This window comes from Chiloscyllium punctatum, chromosome 4 (genome assembly GCF_047496795.1).
Source record: "Chiloscyllium punctatum isolate Juve2018m chromosome 4, sChiPun1.3, whole genome shotgun sequence".
In the NCBI taxonomy this organism is placed as follows: domain Eukaryota; kingdom Metazoa; phylum Chordata; class Chondrichthyes; order Orectolobiformes; family Hemiscylliidae; genus Chiloscyllium; species Chiloscyllium punctatum.
Window position 1 is genome coordinate 36,473,039 of NC_092742.1, and position 24,774 is coordinate 36,497,812.

General features: G+C 41.1%; 1 protein-coding gene across 1 annotated transcript in view; it reads right to left on the reverse strand.

The window, feature by feature from the left end:
* The window catches only part of lrrc9 (leucine rich repeat containing 9), a 242,353-nt gene that overhangs the window by 12,417 nt on the left and 205,162 nt on the right, over positions 1-24,774 (reverse strand). Inside the window, exons 29-32 of the mRNA XM_072568390.1 lie at positions 21,306-21,442; positions 16,691-16,908; positions 9,384-9,452; positions 3,456-3,581 (exon numbers count right to left, since the gene is read on the reverse strand). Of these exons, the coding sequence (XP_072424491.1) occupies positions 3,456-3,581; positions 9,384-9,452; positions 16,691-16,908; positions 21,306-21,442 (550 nt within the window). The remainder of the gene's footprint in view (positions 1-3,455; positions 3,582-9,383; positions 9,453-16,690; positions 16,909-21,305; positions 21,443-24,774) is intronic.

A 24,774-nucleotide genomic window follows, 5' to 3' on the forward strand; every position in this document is an offset into this window, starting at 1 on the left:
TGTCTTGGAGAATAGCCAGAACTGAGGAGAATTAAATTCCAGAGAACAGTAACATACTTAGAGTCATAGAGATGTACAGCACAGAAACAGGCCCTTCGGTCCAATTCGTCCGTGCCAACCAGATATCCTAAACTAATCTAGTCCCATTTGCCAGCATTTGACCCAGATTCTTCTAAACCTTTCCTAATTATATTGTTCTGATACAAGTAAATAACTCTTAAGATATCTTAAAGTATAAGAGAACTCTTTGGGGAGTGGAACGAGGATAATAAATGCAACTGAATGCAACTGAATACATAATAAATGCAACTGAATACATAACGATATAGTCATGAACAATATTGTTCATTAATAATCCTAAGTTGTTTTTTTAATGTCCAAATCTTTTAATTGCTTGATAGTACAGAATGTACACACTGCTAAAAAGAGGCACAAAGTTAAAGCATTTTGTCAGCACTTATCAGGACTGAAACATGAAGATCCTCTTTAGCAAACAAATAATTTATGCATTTTCATTTGGGGGATATGCCAAGCCTTCTATCATGGTTTGTGGGACTACCCTGTGTTAAATGGGAAAGACTTCAAACAGATTTGGCAATTCAAAATTAGGCATCCACAAGTTGCACAGCAGAAATATATTCCAACACATTCTGTAACTTCATGGCTCGGCATTTCCCACACTATCATCATCAACAAACTGAGAGAATAATCCTGGTTCAATGAAGAATGTAGGAGGGCATGTCAGGAGTAGCACCATGTCTACCTAAAAATGAAGCGTCAACCTGGTGAAGATACAACACAGGGAGAAAGTGAGGACTGCAGATGGAGATCAGAGCTGAAAAATGTGTTGCTGGAAAAGTGCAGCAGGTCAGGCAGCATCCAAGGAGCAGGAGAATCGATGTTTCGGGCATAAGCCCTCAGGAAAGGGCTCCTGAAGAAGGACTTATGCCCGAAATGTCGATTCTCCTGCTCCTTGGATGAAGATACAACACATGACTACTTGCTTGTAAAACAGTGGAAGCAGCATGCAAAACTCAACAATTTTATAACCAATGGATCAGATCGAAGATCTGCAGTTCTGCCATATCCAGTCATGAATGGTGGTGCATAGCTAAACAACTAAGGATGTGGAGGGTCCAGAAACATTCCCATCCTTGATGATGGGGAAAAGCCCAGTACATCAGCGCAAAAGACAAGGCTGAAGTATTTACATTCATCTTCAGCCAGAAATGCTAAGTGAATGACTCTCCTCCTGAGGTCCCCAGCATCAGTCTTCAACTAATTTGATTCAATACATGTGATATCAAGAAACAGCTGAAGATACTCGACACTGCAAAGGCTATGGGCTCTGATAATATTTTGGAAATAGTATTGAGGATTTGTACTCCAGAATCAGCCCCATACCCAAACCAAGCTGTTCCATGCAACCGCACACTGGCATCTGGCAGACAGTGTGAAAAATTGCCCAGTTATGTTTTATACATAAAAATTTGGGCAAATCCAACCCAACAATTACTGCCCAATCAGTCTTGTCTCGATCATCAGTAAAGTGATAAAAGTGGCATCAACAGTGTTACCAAGATGCTTAGCTGTGTATGTCATGGCTACTCAGCTCCTGGCTTCATTACAACCTGATTCAAAGATGGACAAAACATGTGAACTCCAACAGTGAGGTAAGAGTGACACCAAGTCAGCATTTCACTGAAATGGCAACAAGGAGCCCAAGCAAAAATAGGGTCATTGAGAATTAGGGAAAATCCTTTACATTATTTGGAGACGTACTTAGCATGAAGAGAAGATGGTTCTGGTTGTTGGTGATCAAACACCTCAGCCCCAGGGCATTTGTGGAATTCTCAGATAGTGTCCTAGGCTGATCCATCTTGAGCTGCTTTGTCAATGACATTCCCTCCATCATAAGGGCAGAGTAGAGACGTTCACAATAATTGCACAATGTTTGGCACCATTTGTGACACCTCAGATACTCAAGCAGTTCACGTCCATATGAAGCCAGATCTGGAAAACATCCAGGCTTCGACTGACAAGCAGGCACTCAAGTTCTGGACAATGATAATCTCCAACAAAACAAAATCTAACCATTACCACTTAACGTTCAATGACATTGAGACCTCTGAAAACCCCATGATCAAAATCCTATGGGTTGGCATTGTATAGAAACTGAACTATATAAATACTGTGGCTACAAAAACAAGTCAGTGGTTAAAAATTCTAGGAGTTACTCACCACCTATCTCATCAAAACCTGTCCAACATCAATAACACATGTCAATTGAGTGATGGAAAGCTCCCCATTTGACTGAATGGGCGGAGGTCCAAGAACACTGTGGGCGGCACGGTGGCACAGTGGTTAGCACTGCTGCCTCACAGCGCCAGAGACCCGGGTTCAATTTCCGCCTCAGCCGAATGACTGTGTGGAGTTTGCACGTTCTCCCCGTGTCTGCGTGGGTTTCCTCCGGGTGCTCCGGTTTCCTCCCACAGTCCAAAGATGCGCAGGTCAGGTGAATTGGTCATGCTAAATTGCCTGTAGTGTTAGGTAAGGGGTAGATGTAGATGTAGATTTGGGGTATGGGTGGGTTACGCTTCGGCGGGGCGGTGTGGACTTGTAGGGCCGAAGGGCCTGTTTCCACATTGTAAGTAATCTAATCTAATCTAATCTAATCTAAACGCTCAAAAAGCCATCCAGGACAGAGCAATCTGCTTGAATGGTACCCATTCACCATTTTGGGCATTCACTCCCTTCCCACTGACACAGTGGCAGCAGTATGAAACATTTACAAGGTGCACTGCATCAACTCAGCAAGGCTCCTATGAAAGTACTTTGAAACTTGTGGCCTCTACAACCTTGAAAGACAAGGGCAGTTGACACAAGGGAACACAATCATCTGCAAGTGCCCCTCTAAATCACACACCATCCTGACACTGAACTATATTGCTGCTCCTTCACTACTGCTGGGTCAAAATCCTGGAATTCCTCTCCTAACGGCAAGGAACATACCCAAATGATTGCAGTGGCTTAAAATGACAGATCACCATCACCTGGGGTGATAAGGGATGGGCAATAAATTCTGCCCTAGCTACCACTACTCACATCGCACAAACGGATAGTGTTCCCAGAGCATTAATTTGGGGCTCTGGATTACTATTCCAGTGACATTGCCACTATATCATCACCTCCCCTAAAATCTTTGTATACAATAAGTTTGTTTATGTTTAAAAAATTGAAGTTGTAGGGCATTGTTCTATTGGATGGATGGTCAGATTTTCCTTTATATGTAAAGAATCCCTGATCAGGATTTGAATTTCATCCTAAATCAGAGACCATGATGTAACACACCACATAGCAAACCATCCCTTTGTCAATCCAATCATTTGTTTAGCTTATACTGTTAACAATGTCACAGGATATCTGCTAGCCATTTAAACCACCAAATGTCTTACATTATGCTCGCACAATAGAAATTCAGCTTTTTCTTTCTCATCCATAGTGACTGGTACGCCATCTAATATCTGAAGCTTTGTCAATCGAAACACTAGGAACGGACGATACAACATTTTACGAGAGACCTGAAAAAAATTTACAACGTAATCTTAAAATAGAGTATCACTTGATTATCATCTTAATGGTTTTGACATTTATAGTGATTCAGAAAAGATTGACATAAATCAAACACACTCAGAATTTCATACATTTTATTAGTTTTAGAATTGCCTATATTTTAAAGTGTCCTTATAAGAATTGCTGTTCATTGTAACTTGTCGACCCATTCAACATTGATCCAAACCTTTACAACCACAAACTGATCGATTATTTTTTTAAGAATGGTAACCTGAATTCTCCAGGTAGTTAAATGGCAACCTGAGACATACAAAACATAGAATACCACACTTGAACGGTTTCTCACCCCTGGAGAACATGTGTGCAGAAAGTGTGATAGGCTGTAGCTACTGATGAACTGCATTTCAAAGCTGGCGCTCAGGGTGAAATCATTGTGGAGCATCAGCAATGCTGAGCATGTTGTGGCTAGCATGTTCAGTGAGGTGGTCACACTGCAAGCGAAGATCGAACAGCAAAAATGGGCATGGGTGACCATCAGGCAGAGCAGAGGAAGCCAGGTAGTCCAAGAGTTCCCTGTGGCCAGCCTCCTTTCTAACAGATATATTGTTTGAATACTATTGGGGAAGATGACTGTGCAGCGGAAAGTGGTGGCAGCCAACTTCACAACACCATTAGCGGATCTGCTGCCCAAAATGGGAGGAAGAATAATGGCAGGACTGAAGTCGAGAGGGGTTCAATTGTAAGGGGAACAAATAAGTGTTTCTGTGACTGCAAAAGAGACTCCAGAATGGTATGTTTCCTCCCTGGTGCCAAGATCAGGGATATCACTGAATGGCTGCATGGCATTCTGAGAGGGCATGTAAACAGAGATTGTTGCATATATTATGATTATGATGAGGGCTTAGGACTTATTTATTGTCAAATTTATCTAAAAAAGGTATAGTAAAAAATCCGGTGCCATTTTGAGATACAAAAAGAATTTTAAAAATTACATAAACAGAGTTCCTCTTCTGTACAAGGGCTCTTCAAACACAGCTCCAGCAAAGTCTCTGCAAGGTGACCCAGGCCACAAGGAATTCTTGTGCTTCAGGCTTACTGCAGCCAGGTGTCGTCACACCAGGTACCGCTACTGCCACAGCTGACAACCCGCCAAGTCCACACTCTGGCCCTCCCACAGCCAGGAGTCCTTGCTCTGGGCACTGCCACCGCTGCAGCTGACGACCCACCAAGCACCCTCAACTTCCCCAGATGTCAGATGATGATGAAAAGAAGAGAAAGAAAATGACGAGAAAGGAGAGAAAGAGAAGGATGCAGATGGCCTGTACAAAGATCTGCAAGTTAGGTACATTGGTTATGTCAGGGATCTGCTGACTAGGTGGATTAGACATTGGAAATACAGTGTTACAGTGATGGAGTGGGTCTGGATGGGATGCTTTTTTGAGGGTTGGTGTGGACCCTGTGGGCCAAATAACCGGCTTCCACACTGTGGATATTCTTTGATTCTATGAATGCATGGAGGGATGGTACAGGAGGGAGGGCTTTAGATTTCTGGGATGTTGGGACTGTTTTAGGGGCTGGTGGGACCTGGTTGCTGTGAACCTAAATGGGATTAGCATCATTGTAGGAAGGGTTATAGTGCTTTTTTGGAAGGGTTTAACATCTATATGGTGGGTGGAATCCTGAGAGACAGTTCAACAAGGGGAGATGAATGGTCAAAATTAGAGACAGCCAGGGAGTCAGGAGGCATAGAAATTGTAGGCCAGTTAAAGTATAAAGGAATTTAGCAAGGTTGGATGGTTTTTATTTTAATGCAAGGAATCTGATGAATAAGGCAAATGAGTTGAGGACACAAATTAAAACATGGGGATATGATGCAATTGCTATCACTGAGACATGGTTGACAATGGGACAGCATTGGCAAGTTAATATTCCAGGATACAGGGTCTTCAGGCAAGACAGGGAAGGAGATAAAAGAGGAAGGGGTGTCACAATATTAATCAGGAAAACAATTATAGCAGAAGGCGCCTCAAATAAAGCCATATGGGTAGAAATCAAAAACGAAAGGGGAGCAATCACATTGCTGGGGGTATACTGTAGGCCACCCAATAGTCTGAGAGAAACAGAAAAGTAAATATGTAAGCAAATATCAGACAAGTGTAAAAGTACGAGGATATTGATAGTAAGGGATTTCAACTTCCCAAACATTAGCTGGGTACTCACAGTGTGAAAGATTGAGAGGAAGCAGAATTATTAAAATGCATCCAGGAGAGCTTTTTAAGCTGGTATGTAGAAGGCTGGACATGATAGTGGATGATTTCAGCTAGGCAATACCTAAGAACTGCAATTAGCTTCAGTGCCTCCATTTAACTAGGTGAAGATTGAGTGGAGTACCACTTCCTGTTCATTGGTTAATAATCTTACTCACATCTGGTTCCACTGGATTTTGATAAACATTGAATCACGATTAAGTTTCATATTTTAATGAGTTCCAAGATGAGCTACTGCAGTATACCGATGTACGTACCAGTGGGAAGTCACAGAAATGAATAAAATAAAATTTTTGTGTATCTTGAATATCTACATATATACAGGTATTTCTCAAAAAGGTTTTGCAATAGAGAAAACTGCAACTGTTGGTCGCACAAAGGTGATGGAATTGATCCTCATGTTTACAGTATAGATCATTCCTCTCAATGGAGAGGTGTGAGAAATACAACTTCTGTGACAGTGGCATGACAGAAGTTGTTATTCAGAATTAGTATGTAAGCACCAGAGAGGCAAGTAAAGACTGAGCATAGATCTGGGTGGCATGCTTTTTGCAGTGTTGGTGCAAACTCAAAGGTCTCTTGCTTGATGTGGGAGTTCAGGGATGTGGCTGATGACCCTGACTCTTACACTTGCAAGAAGTGTGTCCAGCTGCAGCTCTTGTTTGACCACATGGAGCTGCAGATGGACTCACTGTGGAGCATCCGCGATGCTGAGGAGGTCGTGGATAGCAAGGTTAGTGAATTGGTCACACCGCAGATTAGAATTGCTGAGGGAGACAGTGACTGCGTGACCAAAAGGCAGAGAAAGAGTAGGAATGCAGTGCAAGTGTCCCCTGTGGTCATCTCCCTCCAAAACAGGTATACTGTTTTGGATACTGTTGGGGGGAGATGGCTCACTGGGGAGGGCAACAGTTGCCAGGATCATGGCAACATGGCGGGCACTGCTGTTCAGAAGGGCAGGAAAAAGATTCATAGGGTCATAGTTATAGGGGATTCTATTGTAAGGTAAGTAGATAGGCTGTTCTGAGGCCATAAACGAGACTCCTGGGAGTATGTACCTGTAAGAAGCATCCAGGAAAATTTTCTCAAGCAGTATGTCAATAGTCCAACGAGGGAAGGAACCATATTGGAGCTGGTGTTGGGAATGAGCCAGGTTAGGTGGTAGAAGTTGCAGTGGGGGATTTCTTTGCGAATAGTGACTACAATTATGTCAGTTTTAGAATACTCGTAGACAAAGATGAAAGTGGAAAGTGAAAGGGAAGAGTACTAAAACTGGGCCAAGGCCAATTACATCAATATTCGGCAGGAGCTGGGAAATGTGGATTGGGAGTAGCTATTTGAAGGGAAATCCACATTTGATATGTGGGAGGCTTTCAAAGATAGGTTGAAGATAGTGCAGGAAAGGCATGTCCCTTTGAAAACAAGAGATAGGAAAGGCAAGATTTGTGAACCGTGGATGACAGGAGAAATCATGCAGCTAGCCAAGAGGAAAAGGGAAACATACTTAAGGTCCAGGCAGCTAAGAACAGAATGGGCTTTGGAGGAATATTGGGAGAGTAGGACCAATCTTAAACGAGGAATCAAGTGGGCTAAAAGGTAGGTCATGAAATAACTTTAGCGAGCAGAATTAAGGAGAAACCCAAGGCCTTTTATTCATATATAAGAAGCAAGAGGGTAACTTAGAGAAAGGGTTGGTCCACTAAGGATAAGGAAGGAAGGTTGTCTGTCGATCCTGAGAAAATGGGTGACATTCTCAATGATTATTTTGCACCAGTGTTCACTGAGGAGAGAGGGACATGATGAATGTTGAGATTAGAGATGGAAGTTTGTTTACTCTGGATCACATTGACATACGGAGGGAGAATGTGTTGGGTAGGCTAAAGGATATTAAGGTTGACAAATCCCCAGGACCAGATGGGAGCTATCCCAGTTGCTGAGCGAGGCGAGAGAGGAAATAGCTGGGGCCCTGACACATATCTTTGTAGCATTCTTAAACACAGGTGAAGTGCCGCAGGATTGGAGAGTTGCTAATGTTGTCCCCCTATACAAAAAGGGTAGTAGGGATATTCCAGGTAATTACAGACCAGTGAGCCAGATGTCAGTGGTGAGAAAGTTGCTGGAGAAGGTACTGAGGGATAAAATCTATTTATATTTGGAAAAGAATAGGCTTATCAGTGAAAGGCAACATGGTTTTGTGCAGGGGAGATCGTGCCTTACCAACTTAATAGAGTTCTTCGAGGAAGTGACCAAGTTAACAGATGAAAGGAGGATTGTGGATGTCAGATACATGGACATAAGGTTCCCCATTATAAACTAATGGAGAAAGTGAAGTCACATGGTGTGCAGGGTGTTCTATCTAGGTGGATAAAGAACTGTTTGAGCAACAGGAGACAGAGTAGTAGTTGAAGGGAGTTTCTCGAAATAGAGAAAGGTGACCAGTGGTGTTCCACAGGGATCAGTGCTGGGGCCACTGTTGTTTGTGATATAAATGATCTGGAAGAGGGCACTGTTGGTATGATCAACATGTTTGCAGATGACACGAAGATTGGTGGAGTAGCAGAAAGCATAGGGGACTGTCAAAGAATACCGGAAAATATAGATTGACTAGAGAGTTGGGTGGAGAAGAGGCAGATGGAGTTCAATCCAGGCAAATGTGAGGTGATGCGTTTTGGGAAGTCGAATTCTAGAGCGAACTAAACTGTAAACGGAAGAGCCTTGGGAAAAGTTGATGAGCAGAGAGATCTGGGAGTTCAGGTCCATTGTACCCTGAAGGTGGCTGCACAGGTGGATAGAGTGGTCAAGAATGCATATGGTATGCTTGCCTTCATCGGATGGGGTATTGAGTATAAGAGCTGGCAGGTCATGTTAAAATTGTACAAGACTTTGGTTTGGCCATACTTAGAATACTTTGTACAGTTCTGGTTGCCACATTACCAAAAGGACGTGGACACTTTGGAGAGAGTGCAGAGAAGGTTTACGAGCATGTTGCCTAGTATGGAAGGTGCTAGCTATGAAGAGAGGTCAAGTAGGTTAGGATTGTTTTCATTAGAAAAATAGAGATCGAGGGGGTCCTGATTGAGGTCTACAAAATCATGAAGAGTATGGACAGGGTAGATAGAGATAAGCTTTTTTTCCCCCAGGGTGAGGGATTCAATAACGAGAGGTCACACTTTCAAGATGAGAGGTGAAAAGTTTAAGGAGGATACACATAGTACTTTACACAGAGGGTGGTAGGTGCCTGGAACGTGTTGCTGGCAGAGGTAGTAGAGGCAGGCACGGTAGATTCATTTAAAGTGTGCCTGGACAGATGCATGAGTAGATGGGAGCAGAGGATGCTTAGGAATTGGACAATAGGTTTAGACAGTGGAGTTGGATCGGCCCAAGCTTGGGGGGCCAAACAGCCTGCTCCTGGGCAGTAAATTTTCTTTGTTCTTTGTTCCATCTGCACTCTAGGGATTCTATGATTTGTGCAAAACAATTTTGATTGAGCAATTAATTGATACATTATAAATTATATACAACATACAAAATTATAATACTTACAGGATTTCCAACAACTGAAAGCTCTGTCAAATTTGGAAGTGAATCAAGTTTTTCCAGTTCACCTATATCCTGTGAAAAATAAGTTGTTTAATATCACGTCTATTATGACAGTATCTCAAATCTTGATTGACAGAACAGTTGAACAGGTTTCCTCACACTTCCATTACAATAGATTTGTAAAATACTGCATATCACATGTTTAAATGCACCTAGTTTTCCACAAGTTTGCTCAGCACATGTACTATGCTATTTCTTCTATGGCTTTTTGATTTATATGTTTTATACCTTTTGACTTACATGCTTTAAAATATTTCTAATTTAGTTATATACAGTCCATAAAACTTCCTATGCTTTCAGAAAAATATTAAATATAAATTTTGAATAATAATATACACTTTTAGTACAAAAGCAAACTACTACAAATGCTAGAAATCTGAACTGCTGGAAATACTCAAGGGCATCAGTGGAGACAAAAACAAAACTGAAACTTCAGGTTGTTGAAACTTTGAGAAGGAACATAGTTAGCCACTGGAAAAAGTTTGAGAGAGTAGAAAATTTAGGAGTTGAGGAATGGTCCATGTTGTCACAGAAAATAGTCATATTGAAACGCTGAAAGAGGAGGGGAGGAGTAGATGTGTTTGATGGTGACATCATGCTGGAAGTAGCAGCGATGGTGGTAGTTGAGATGTTGATTGAATGAGGATACTGATGGCATCAAGAGGAATTTAAAATAAATTACAAGGATATGATCATAGTGAGGACTAAAGTGAAATAGAAAAATAGGCTAAATTGTAAGTAGTACAGAAACAGTGGGAGACATTTAGGATATATTTTATAACTTGAAACAATTAATATTCAAGTAATTGGTCAGACAGAACTTTGAGTATTGCTCATAAAAAATATCCTTGGTCAAAGTTTTCAACTTGCAATCATCAGGACAATCACAAGAATATCATAAAGGGAAAAAGCATGACAGAAGATCACACTGTATAAGATTGCAAGAGAAAATTGCTATGCTTGTTCATTAGAAAGTTTGCATTGTCCAAACAGCGCTCACAATTGATAAATTGCGTTATAGCCAGTTCGTGCTAATGAAACATGCATAATACTAGAATGACCTGCACTTATATTGAATGAGAGTACTCATTGTGGACTCTCATTGATACAGGTCTTGCCACGGAGAAGGCAACAGTTATAGAGTCATAGCGTCGTAGAGATGTACAGCACGGAAACAGACCCTTCAGTCCAACTCATCCATGTCGACCAGATATCCCAACCTAATCTAGTCCGACTTGCCAGCACCCAGCCCATATCCCTCCAAACCCTTCCTATTCATATACCCATCCAAATGCCTCTTAAATGTTGCAATTGTACCAGCCTCCACCACTTCCTCTGGCAGCTCATTCCATACATGTACCACCCTCTGTGTGAAAAAGTTGCCCCATATGTCTCTTTATGTCTTTCCCCTCCTACTCTAAACCTATGCCCTCTAGTTCTGGACCCACCCACCCAACGGGAAAGACCTTGCCTATTTTATCTTATCCATGCCCCTCATGATTTTGTAAACCTCTTTCAGGTCATCTCTCAGCCTCCAACGTTCCAGGGAAAACAGCCCCAGCCTATTCAATCTCTTGATGATGATTGACTGTTATTTGCCATGCTTTTTTTCCATGCCTTTTTCTCTAGATTCTGTCTTTAACACAAATCAGTAATGTGATTTATGAATTTCAGTGTAATGCCAAGTATGCAGGCCATACATCTCAAAGACTGTAGATCATATCTCTTCGGCTGTTTGTAACAATCAAGGCACTGACCAAACACAAGCAGACAAAATGTGCAACACAGTGTCCAAACATTGACGCAATTCTACAAACTGGACAACATTTGCTAGATTATTTTAAGCATACAAATAATGATACTTACAACCTATAGAGGATAGTCAGTTGGGCCCATCATGTGATGTACTGCATGTACTCGAAGCTACATTTGTTAATATATAGGGCCTGACTCTTTGCAGAAAGAAAGATCTTGAGCATGCACTGCATCTGTTTCCACTCAACAAAATAGTTGACAGCCATTTGCTGGTTTATTTCTCAAGACAATTTCTCAAACAAACTCTAATCCAACTAGTCCATACTGATCATAATCCCAAACGAAACTAGTCCCACCTGTCAGCACTTGGCCCATATTCCTCCAAATGTTTCTTATTCATGTACTTATCCAAATGTCTTTAAAATGTTGTAACTCTATCTGCATCCACCTCTTCCTCTGGAAGTTCATTCCACATACAAACTACTCTGTGTAAAGAAAGGTATCCTTCATGACTTTTTAAAAATCTTTCTCCTCTCACCTTAAAAATATGCCTCTGTGTCATGAAATCCCCCACCCTAGGGAAAAGACACCTGCCAGTCACTTTATCGATATCCCTAATGACTTTATAACCCTCAATGTTGTGCGAACATTGAGCTGCCAGCCCTGTCCATTCCTCAGCTGAGTTTCTGTAAAAGCAATCCCATGTTCCCAAACATGCCCTGAATTCACCAGTCTTAACTGTAAGACTACTTGCATTGAAATAAATGCAGTTTAATTCTTCAGTTACTTTATTCTGTGATGTGCTCTTGTCTGTCTTTTCTAATTAATTTGTTCTTTTCAGATTCTGAACCATCTTCATCTATCTTTCTATTTACTCTGCTATGTGGAATCCCTCCAACTCCCCCTCTCTGACAGTTTACAGTTTACCTTCATAGAACTAGCAAATTTCCCACTTTCCAGTTCAGATGTAATCCATCCTTTTTAAACAGGCCTTTTCTGTCCCAGAAGAGATCCCAATGATCCAAGAAGCTAAATCTATATTATACCACCTTTTCAGCCATTGATTTATCCCCTTCATCCTTTTACTCCTTCCATCATTCAAGCTTGGAACTAGGAGTAAACCAGAGATTACCACTTTTGAGCTTCCATTTTTTAATTTTCCATCCAACTTATTATATTCACTCTGTAAAGCTTTAATCTTTTCCCTAACTATTTTATTCCTACCAATGTGTACAATAACTTCCAGCATTTCACTCTCCCCTTGAATAATATGCTTCAAATGTTTTGAGACGTCCTTAATCCTGGCACCAGAAAAGCAACATACTATCCTAGATTCATACTCACTCTCGCAGAATCTCTTGTCTGTGCCCCTGACAGGACAGTCCCCTGTAACAATTATTCTTTTAAATTTTGTTAAACAGCCTAATGTAAGATTCACTTTTAGTGCCCAAGATCTGACTGCCTCTTCTTTTTTCTTCTGAGAGACTATCCCTTTCAAAAGTATCCAAAACTGAGTGTTTGTTTGAAAGAGGAATAGCCAGAGAAGCCTTCTGAACTACCTTCTTACCTTTTGATTTGATTTGATTTAATTTATTGTATTCCTGATGAAGGGTTTTTTCCTGAAACGTCGATTTTACTGCTCCTCGGATGCTGCCTGAACAGCTGTGCTTATCCAGCACCACTCTAATCTAGGCTCTGGTTTCCAGCATCTGCAGTCATTGTTTTTACCTAGTTTAATTTATTGTAGTCACATGTACTTAAGCACAGTGAAAAACTTTGTTGTGCGAGCAACACAGGCAGATCATAGCAAACAAGGACATATAAATTATGGGATGCTTAGACAGAGTGAGACATACAAGGTTACAGCTACACAGGAGATGTGTACAGCAAGATAACATTATTTGAAGTGAGAGAGGTCCATTCAACAGTCTAATAACAGGGAAGAAACTGATCTTGAACCAGTTGGTGCATGTGTTCAAGCTTCTGTATCTTCTGCCTGATGAAAAAGGTTGGCCGAGAACATTGCTGGGGTGGGAGGGGTCTTTGCTGATGTTGGCAATGAGAAGAGTAAATTGGGTCCATTGATGGGTCATTGGCTTCTATGATGGTCTGGACTATGCACACAACATTTTGTAGTTTCTTTCAGACCTGGACAAAGCAGTTGCTGTACCAGGCCATTATGCACCTGGAATTCTTTCTGTGGTACATCTGTAAAAGTTGGTGAGGGTCCTTATGGACATGCCAAATTTCCTAAACCACCTGAGAAAAAAAGAGGTGTTGTTGTGCTTTCTTGACCACTGCATCTATGTGCAAGGTCCAGGTCAGATTGCTGGTTATTGTCATTCCAAGGAACTTGACACTTCCAACCCTCTCCACCTCAGCTCCACTGATGTAGATAAGGGCGCGTCTCATCCTTCCTTCCTAAAGTCAATAATCAGTATAGTTTTGCCTACATTGAGAGTGAGGTTGTTATCATTGCACCATGACACCAAGCACTCTACCTCCAATCTGTATTCTGACTCATCATTTTTGATATCTGTTCTATTATGGCAGTGTCGTCAGCAAACTTGTAAATGGCATTCATTTGGAATTTGGCTAGTCGTGAGTGTACAAGGAGTATAGTAGGGGGCTGAGAATGCATCCTTTTGTCCTTTCCTGACAGTTACTCGTCTATCGGACCGATCCTGACTGCATAATCACTTCTCTAAATATACTAGCCATCCAACTCTGTCTCTTGTATGCCCTAATAAGAGAATGCATAAGCTCCACACAGACAGTCACCCAAGGTAGGAATTGAACCTTGGTCCTTGCTGAACCACTGAATCACCATGCCTTCCATTATGGCTAACTAAGGAAGTTAAGGATGATATCAAATTGAAGCGGTAGATGTACACTGCTGAAAAGGTTAGTGGAAGCTCAGAAGATTGGGAACATTTTAAAAACCAGCAAAAGATGATTTAAAAATGTAATATAAAAAGGAAGAAATTAGGGGAGTACAACAGAATGCTAGTGATAAACATGAAACCATACACGTAAACACTGCCAAAAACAGCCTTTGTTAAAGTGCCACATAAAAGCTTACTTCACAAGACAGAGCTCATGGTATTGGGAATTACATGCTAGCATGGATAAAGGATTGGCTAACTACCAGGAAGCAGAGAACCAGGATAACTGAGTCATTTTCAGGTCAGCAACTGTAAGTAGAAAAGTACCACAGGGTTCAATGCTGGACCTCGATTTTTGTAACCTCTATTCATGACTTGGATAAAACAGATTTGTAGCTAAATTTGTTAATTCAAATATAGGTAGGGAAGCAAGTTGTGAGGATACAAAGAGTCTGCAAAGAGATAGGTTAAGTGAGTGGGCAAATAAAATCTTGCAAATGAAGTATAATACGGATTGATGCGAGGTTGAGGTCGTGAGCATAGTGCTGGAAAAGCATGGCAGGTCAGGCAGCAATCGAGGAGCAGGAGAATTGACGTTTTGGGTACAAGCCCTTCATCAGAATGTTATTTAAATGAAGAGCGATTGCAGAATGCTTGAGTACAGACCTGGATGTCCTTGAACATGAATCATGAAATGCCAATACATATACACAGAAACTAATTATGAAGACAAGCGAAATGTTAGGCTTTTTCACAATGGGGATGGAGTGTACAAGTAGGAAAGTCTTGATGCGGCCATAAAAGGCAATGATGAAATAGCATGTGGAATACTGTGTACAGCTTGATTCTCCTAACTTTAAAAGGGATCTCAACTTGCATTGAAAGCAATTCAGACAAGAGTCACTAAATTGATTCCTGGGATTAAAGGTTGTGTTATGAGGAAGAGTAGGGTAGACCAAACACATTGGAGAAGAATCAGAGGTGATCTTATTAAAATGTACAAGATTCTGTGTATGTGATAGAAGCAGGGGTGGGGGGGAAAGATTTCCTTTCATGAGGGAATATCAAACTAGGTGACACAAATTGAAATGGTTCACGAATTTAGGACAGAGATAAGGAAGAATTTCTTCTGTTAGACAGTCATTAGTATTTGGAATTCATTTTCAGAGAGCAATGGAGGCTATGTCAATGAAGATATTCAAATGTAAGATATTAAGAATTTTGCAGTGAAGAACCCATAATCTGATTCACCAATGCTTGCCTACCATCCACAAGGCACAAGTTAAGAGCATAATGGAATACTCTCATTTGCCTGGATGCGTTCACCTCCAAAAACATTCAAGACGTTCAACACTAAATTCAAGCACACTGTTTGACACCTCATATATTTCCTCAAACATTCACTGTCACCATTACCAATGCAAAGGAACAACAGTGTGTACCATCTACAAGGTCCAGCAATTCACCAATGCTTCTTTTAAAGCACCATCCACACTGCTCTGCCACCTAGATGGACAAAGGCAAAAGATGTATGGCAACACCATGACCTGCCGGTTCCACTCCAACCCACACATCAGCCTGACATGGAACTACGGGGTATGTCATAGTTCCTTATCGCTGGACCAAAATCCTGGAACACCAATCTCAGAATTGTGTGTAACTACAGCACATGGATTACAGCAGTTCTTGATGATGACTTATCATCAGGTTTTTGATTGACAAGGGAGTTAAGGGAGAAGAAGGATAGGCAAGAAATTGGATCTAAAGATCTGACCAGATTAGCCATGATCTTTTTGAATGGTGGAGTGGGCTTAGTGATGTTAGTGAAAGAGGAATGGGTGTGGATTGAGGAAAGGAGGTGAATGCCATTACCTCACCCCTATTTCTGATCTTATGATCCATGTAATAAATTAAAGATGTTTCACAATATGCTAACATACCAAAGCAATACACATTACAAATGCATTGCAAAATAATCAGGACAATTATTTCTGACCTTTTTCTCAAAGTAAATATAACAGTTTCTATCTTGAAAAAGAAATTTATTTTGTTTCTGGTGTAATATAAACAAACTAATCTTCCATAATTTTGCCAAAAGCAAAGTGTCGATGCTGAAAATACTCAGGAGGTCTGATGTAATTTGTGGAGACAGAAACAAAACTAACTTTGCAGATCTTGACTTTACAGAAGGTCAATAGAATGGTTCATTGATAGAGTAAGAAAATTGGATCTAAATGCCACTGTAAGTGATTTGGGCACTTTATCTAGGCTGATGCTTCAGTTCTGTACTAATAAGGGCAGATTGCATTGTTAGAGCTGTTATCTTTCAGTCATGACATTAAACCAAGGCTTAATGATCTAATGTAAAATATCCCATCGCCCAAACTGAAAAGGAACACGGAAGCTCTTATTGGCAGCTGAACACAATAACAGATAAGACTGCTACAATAGGTCACCTGATCATTGTTATTGTGAGACCTTGATGTGTGAACATTTATTGCTGCATTTTCATACATATCAACTAAGACCTTTTCAAAAAATATTTAATGTAAAGTGTTTTATTTGTCCTGAGTCACAACTGCACTATTTTCTTACAAATCATTTCTTTACCTGGATTTTGTTTACACCGAGGAAAAGTCGCTGTAGTTTTACCAGTGGATATAGATTGTTAAGATCACGCATCCTATTCTCCTCTAGGTGGAGCTCAATGAGAGAGGTTTGGCCCAAAAAGGAGTTCTCATGGATCATTCGGACTCTGTTCCGTTCCAATGATAATTCAACAAGGTTCTGAAGGCAATCAAGTCCCTCAACCTGACTAATAAAATTGCCTATAATGTAAAGAATTACAATGACTCAAATAGTATGTATACTGCACATATAAAAATGAGTGCATCCACTTAACTAAAATTTAATTTCATCAGAATCAAGGAGATAGGATAAACCAAATTCAGTCAATCCATTTTTCCGATTGATAAATTTTGATCAGGAAACTTCAGATCATTTACATCTTCCTCTAGCAAGACCATGTAATGAGCATAGAATGTTTACAGTTTTTCAAAAATATGTCCAGGGTGACTCTCTAGTCCGAGGAAAAGACAGACATTTCTGTGGCCAGCAGCGAAAAATCAGAATGGTGTGTTGCTTTCCTGGTGCCAGGATCAAGGATGACTCAGAGAGAGTGCAGAATTTTCTCAAGGGGGAGGGGGCCAGCAGGAGGTCATTGTACACATTGGAACCAACGACATAGGAAGGGAAAAGATTGAGATTCTGAAGGGAAATTACAGAGAGTTAGGCAAGAATTTAAAAAGGAGGTCCTCGAGAGTAGTAATATCTGGATTACTCCCAGTGCTACAAGCTAGTGAGGGCAGGTATACGAGGATACAGCAGATGAATGCATGGCTGAGGAGCTGGTGTAAGGGAGAAGGATTCACATTTTTGGATCATTGGAAGCTCTTTTGGGGTAGAAGTGACTTGTACAAGAAGGACGAATTGCATCTAAATTGGAAGGGGACTAATATACTGGAAGGGAGATTTGCTAGAGCTGCTCAGAAGGATTTAAACTAGTAAGGCGTGACCCAGGGAGGTAGTGAGGAAAGAGATCAATCTGAGACTGGTACAGTTGAGAACAAAGGCAAATCGAATAATTGGGGCAGGCAGGGACAAAGCAGAGAACAAGGTAGGACTGATAAATTAAACTGCATTTATTTCAATGCAAGAGGCCTAACAGGGAAGGCAGATGAACGCAGGGCACGGTTTGGAACTTGGGATATCACAGCAATTACAGAAACATGGTTCAGGAATGGACAGGACCAGCAGCTTAATATTCCAGGATAAACATGCTACAGGAAGGACAGAAAGGGAGGCAAAAGAGGAGGGGGAGTGGCGGTTTTGATAAGGGATAGCATTACAGCTGTACGGGGGTAGGATATTCCCAGAAATACATCCAGGGAAGTTATTTGGGTGGAACTGAGAAATAAGAAAGAGATGATCACTTTCTTGGGATTGTATTAAAGACCAACTAATAGTCAGAGGGAAATTGAGAAACAAACTTGTAAGGAGATCTTAGTTATCTGTAAGAATAATAGGGTGGTTGTGGTAGGGGATTTTAAAAACATGCACTGGGACTGCCATAGTGTTAAGGGTTTAGATGAAGAGGAATTTGTTAAGAAGACTTGTTACAAGAAAAGTTTCTGATTCAGTATGTGAATGTACCTACTCCTGGGAAATAAGGCAGGGCAGGGGACTGCGGTGTCAGTTGGGTGTCAATTCTATTAATTTTTAAATAGTGATGGAAAAGGATAGACCAGATCTAAAAGTTGAAGTTCTAAATTGGAGAAAGGCCAATTGTGATGGTATTAAGCAACAGCTTTCGAAAGGTGATTGGGGGCAGATGTGCACAGGTAAATGGAGCCTGGAAAATGGGAAGCCTTCAGAAATGAGATAACGAGAATCAAGATAAAGTATATTCCTGTTAGGGTGAAAGGAAAGGCTGGAGGTGCATGGAATACTGGATGACTAAAGAAATTGAGGGTTTGGTTAAGAAAAAGAAGGAAGCATATGTCAGGTATAGACAGGACAGATCAAATGAATCCTTAGAAGAGTATAAAGGCACTAGGAGTATACTTAAGAGAGAAATCGGGGGGCAAAAAAGGGACATGAGATAGCTTTGGCAAATAGAGTTAAGGAGAATCCAAAGGGCTTTTACAAATACATTAAGAACAAAAGGGTAACTAGGGAGAGAATAGGGCATCTCAAAGATCAGCAAGGCAGCCTATGTGTGGAGATACTAAATGAGTATTTTGCATCAGTATTTACTGTGGAAAAGGACATGGAAGATATGGAATGTAGAGAAATAGATGGTGACATCTTGAAAAATATCCATATTACAGAGGAGGAAGTGCTGGATGTCTTGAAACATAAATGTTGATAAATATCCAGGACCTGATCAGGTGTACCCTAGAACGCTATGGGAAGCTAGAGAAGTGATCGCTGAACCTCTTACTGAGATATTTGTATCATTGATAGTCACAGGTGAGGTGCCGGATGACTGTAAGTTGGCTAACGTGGTGCCACTGTTTAAGGAAGGTGGTAAGGACAAACCAGGGAACTACAGACCAGTGAGTCTGACGTCGGTGGTGGGCACGTTGTTGGAGGAAATCCTGAAGTACAGGATGTACATACATTTGGAAAGGCAAGGTCTGATTAGGGATAGTCAACATGGCTTTGTGTGTAAGAAATCATGTCTCACAAACTTGTTTGAGATTTTTGAAGAAGTAACAAAGAGGATTGATGAGGACAGAATGGTAGACGTGATCTATATGGACTTCAGTAAGGCGTTCTACAAGGTTCCCCATGGGAGACTGGTTAGCAAGGTTAGATCTCATGGAATACAGGATACAGAACTGGCTCAAAGGTAGAAGACAGGGGGTGGTGATGGAGAGTTGTTTTTCAGACTGGAGGCCTGTGATCAATGCAGTGCCACAAAGATCGGTGCTGGGCCCACTACTTTTCATCATTTATATAAATGATTTGGATGCGAGCATAAGAAGTATAGTTAGTACATTTGCAGATGACACCAAAATTGGAGGTGTAGTGGAAAGTGAAGAAGGCTACCTCAGATTACAACAGGATCTTGATCAGATGGGCCAATGGACTGAGAAGTGGCAGATGGAGTTTAATTTAGATAAATGTGAGGTACTGCATTTTGGGAAAGTAAATCTTAGCAGGATGTATATACTTAATTTTAAGGATCGAGGCAATATTGCTGAACAAAGAGACCTTGGGGTGCAGGTTCATAGCTCTTTGAAAGTGGAGTTGCAGGAAGACAGGATGGTGAAGAAGGTGTTTGTATGCTTTCCTTTATTGGTCAGAGTATTGAGTACAGGAGTTGGGAGGTCATGTTGTAGCTGTACAGGACATTGGTTAGGCCACTGTTGGAATATTGCATGCAATTCTGGTCTCCTTCCTAGCAGAAGGATGGTGTGAAAATTGAAAGGGTTCAGAAAAGATTTACAAGGATGTTGCCAGGGTTGGAGGATTGAGCTATAGGGAGAAATTGAATAGGCTAGGGCTGTTTTCCTTGGAGTGTCGGAGGCTAAGGGGTGACCTTATAAAGGTTTATAAAAGCATGAGGGGCATGGATAGGATAAATAGACAAAGTCTTTTCCCTGGGGTGGGGGAGTCTAGAGCTAGAGGGCATAGGTTTACTGTATAAAGGTTTATAAAATCATGAGGGGCATGGATAGGATAAATAGACAAAGTCTTTTCCCTGGGGTGGGGGAGTCTAGAGCTAGAGGGCATAGGTTTACTGTGAGAGGGAAAAGCTATAAAAGAGACCTAAGGGGAACTTTTTCACACAGAGGACGGTACGTGTATGGAATGAGTTGCCAGAGGAAGTGGTGGAGGCTGGTACAGTTGCAACATTTAAAAGGCATTTGGATGGGTAAATGAATAGGAAGGGTTTGGAGGGATATGGGCCGGGTCTGGCAAGTGGGACTAGATTGGGTTGGATTATCTGGTCAGGATGGACAAGTTGGACCGAAGTGTCAGTTTCCATGCTGTATATCGCTTTGACTCTAAGAGATAATCATAATGAATTATGTGGTTGTTAGCTGTGAACAAGTCTTAGTTAATACTGCAGATTCCTGGAGGTTACTTGATTGTCTTTGGAAGCTGAACTGGAATTTTCCAAGTTTGCATTACTGATTGTGTGAAATGGAGACAGAAATAAGAGGAAGGTTGTGAAAATGGCTGGGCTTCAAAGATGATGTTTGCTCCTGGGATCACAGGGGATCAGGGCAATGGTGAGTATTTCAGGCTGCAATGAATGGAAAATAAATGTAGGGCACTATGGGACATTATATATCATAAATGAGGTAAATTTATAAAGATAGCATGAGAAATCTCACTGGACCTCATGGAGAAAAATGCTTCATGAAACTTGCCAAAATTGATAATTAGTCAATTTTTACTAAATTCAGCTCATAGTCATAAGTAGGAATGAATTGCTTAGGCTTTAGACTGTGAAGACTTGAGGACCACATCTTGGCTGTGAACAACATATTAAATATCTTAGGAAACCATGTAATGTCAAAGGCAAAGATTTCATTTTGTACTTTATCAGATATTACATCTTAATTGCAGCGTTATACCTCATCTAAAAAGTATAGAAATCGATTTATTTTCACTCTCATTTGTTGTTAAGTGTGCATAAGTTACTACTTACCTTCTAAACACAATACTCTCAAATTTACAAGTCTGTTTAACTGTAGTTGAATGAGGCTAGAGATGCCATTGTAGCCTAAGTGAAGTACTTCCAAGCTTTCCATAACAGGAGGAAGATTTTCATAATTTACATCTCTGCTGTCAGAAGGGAAATATAATTGTGAATCATGCAAGAAAACAATTCTTTTAATGTAAACTGCTATTTAAAAAGTAGTAAAATTCATAATTGTACATTTATATGGAACACAATTTGGGAGAAAAAAAAATTAGAATGCTTGTGAAATGGCAAGAGGCTGGGATATGTTTAACTTCAAAGGGACATGGATGTCTTAAGTTTATGAGTCACTGAAACTTATGTACAGCAAGCAATTAAGAAGGCAAATTGATCTATAGTATGGAGGATTTGAGTCTCGTTGTACAAATGTCTAACTGCAATTGCATGGAGCTTTGCTGAGGCCACAAGCAAAGATTGCATAGACTGGACCTATATTGTCTGGAGTTTAGAAAAGAGGGCGTGGTAGTGAGAAATTGGTGAATCTTTGGAACACTCTGACCTAGATGGCTGTGGAGGCTTAGTTTTGAGTATGTTCAAGGCTGTGGTTTGTACAGTTCTATACAGTGGAACCTCGGATTATCCGAACGTGATGGGCGGGCACTATTTCGTTCGGATAATTGATTATTCGGTTAATCGATTAAATGCATTTCCTCTGGAGTTTTTAATGTCTGCTCCCCGTTCAGGAGATTGCAGCAGCACACAGTGTGCGAGGCCCTGCCCCCACCTCCACCCCGCCCCTGAGCAGCCCCCTGCCCCCAAAACTGTCTTTCACCGCCCCCGCCTCGAAAACTCCCCACCTCCAACACTCCCGCCCCAACCCCGTTTGGACTGGACACCAACAAGACTGCCTTTGTGGGGTAAGTCTCCAAATAGTGTGTGTGCGTGTACACACACACACACATTTTTACTGCAACTTTTTGACAGGTTCCACCTTTGCCCTGTACAGGACAATGTTGGAGAGATTATGCGGGGGAAGGTGAGTTTAGGGTACACCCCTGTTTAGAACTCCAGGGAAAGTGTGGGGAGAGGGGGAGGTCAGTCATTTGGAGACGGTGCCTGTTTAATCACTGTAAACAAAAGACACGATCACTGTTGGAAACATGTCTTTGATGTAATGTTTCCATCAGGACCTCAAGATCTCCTTTGGATAATCCGATTTTTGGATAATTGGTATTCGGATAATCAAGGTTCCTCTGTATTTAAAAACAAAGAATATGTGGATAAATGCATGATGTGGGGGTGCCGGTGTTGGACTAGAGTGGACAAAGTCAAAAATCACACTGGATTATACTCAAACAGGTTTATTTGAAACTGCAAGCTTTCAGAGCCCTTACCCCTTCCTTGGGCAGCTAGTGAGAGAGAATACATCCGACACAGAATTTATAAGTAAAAGATCAAAGCATCATACAATTTATGCAAATATGTTGAATAAACCTAGATGGATATTAAGTCTTTAATCAGTTAGAATGGAGGTGCAGGTTTCGATTGATTAACATGTGAATCCCAGAATTCCTTTCAGGTCACCGCCCCAAGATAACTTCACGTTTTATCAAAATAAAGGTGACACCTCAGGTCAGACAATGCATTTTATGTGTGAGGCCATGTTTCAAGTTTGTTTGTATCTCAGCCTGGAGTTAGACTGGTTTTATTTGCAAAGTAGGAATTTATAAAATGCCACATTGAGTGACTGTCGACAGATCGTGTGCTTTTTTGAACAAAATAGAATGTATCTGCAAATGCAAATTCACTACATAGAAGTAAATGTGTGTGTGTGTGCGTGTGTGTGAGTGTGAGTGTGAGTGTGAGAGAGAGAGAGACTGCGCGCGTGCTCTTGAGAGACTGAGTGTGAGGGAGTACATGTGAGAGAGCATGCAGTGAGTGTGTGCAAGAATGTGTGTGCACGAGTGTGAGGGGTTATATGCCTGTGACAGAATGTGAGTGCAAGTTTGTGTAGACGTTTGCATAACTTGTATGACCCTTTGATCTTTTCCTTATAAATTCTAACCCGATGTAATGTGACTTTTGACTTTGTGAAAATGCAGGAAGATTAGATTAAAATAGAAGATCGGACATAATCTTATTGAAAGATGGAGCAAGCTTGAAGGTCTGAATTATCTGTAATAAAAATGTTATTACTAGGTTGGAAGAAAGTACTTAAAACAGCAAGTTCCGGGATTATTTAGTTCCATTAATTTTTCTTATTCATTCGCAGGACATGGGCATCACTGGTGAGGCCAGCATTTAATGTACATTTAAACTGCCCTCGAAAGGATGACATTAATCACTTTCTTGGTAATGGCATGGCCTGCTAGATGATTCTGGGTGTACTTAAGAGTCAACTACATTATTGTGGATCCGGAGTTACACTTGAATCGGACATGACAAGGACATCAAGAAAAGGACATTAATAAACCAAATAGCTTATTTTACAAGTCTCCACTCCTGATACTAACATTAGAACATAGAACAATACAGCGCAGAACAGGCCCTTTGGCCCTCAATGTTGCGTCGACCTGTGAACTATTCTCAGCTCGTCCCCCTACACTATCCCAAAATCATCCAAGTGCTTATCTAAGGATTGTATAAATCTCCCTCATGTGGCTGAGTTGACTACATTAGCAGGTAGGGCATTCCACACCCTCACCACTCTCTCTGTAAAGAACCTGCCTCTGACATCTGTCTTAAATCTATTACCCCATAATTTGTAGTTATGCCCCCTTGTACACGCTGACGTCATCATCCTAGGAAAAAGACTTTCACTGTCTATCCGATCTAATCCTCTGACCATCTTGTATGTCTCTATCAAATCCCCTCTTAGCCTTCTTCTTGCAATGAGAACAGGTTCAAGTCTCTCAGCCTTTCCTCATAAGACCTTCCCTCCAGACCAGGCAACATCCTGGTAAATCTCCTCTGCACCTTTTCCAATGCTTCCACATCCTTCCCAAAATATGGGGACCAGAAATATACACAATATTCCAAGCGTGGGCACACCAGCGTTGCAGCATGATATTGCGGTTCTGGAATCCCTCTACAATTGAAACCTAACACACCATATGCCTTCTTAATAGCATTATCCACCTGGGTGGCAACTTTCAGGGATTTATGTACATGGACTCCAAAATCCCTCTGCACATCCACACGACCAAGAATCTTTCCATCAACACAGTACTCTGCCTTCCTGTTATTCTGCCCAAAGTGCATCACCTCACATTTAGCTGCATTGAACTCCATTTGCCACCTCTCAGTCCAATTCTATAGTTTATCCAAGTCCCCCTGCAACCTGTAACATTCTTCCACACTGTCCACTACTCCACTGACTCTAGTGTCATCTGCAAATTTACTAATCCATCCACCTATGCCTGTGTCTAAGTCATTTGTAAAAAATGACAAACCGCTGTGGTCCCAAAACAGATCC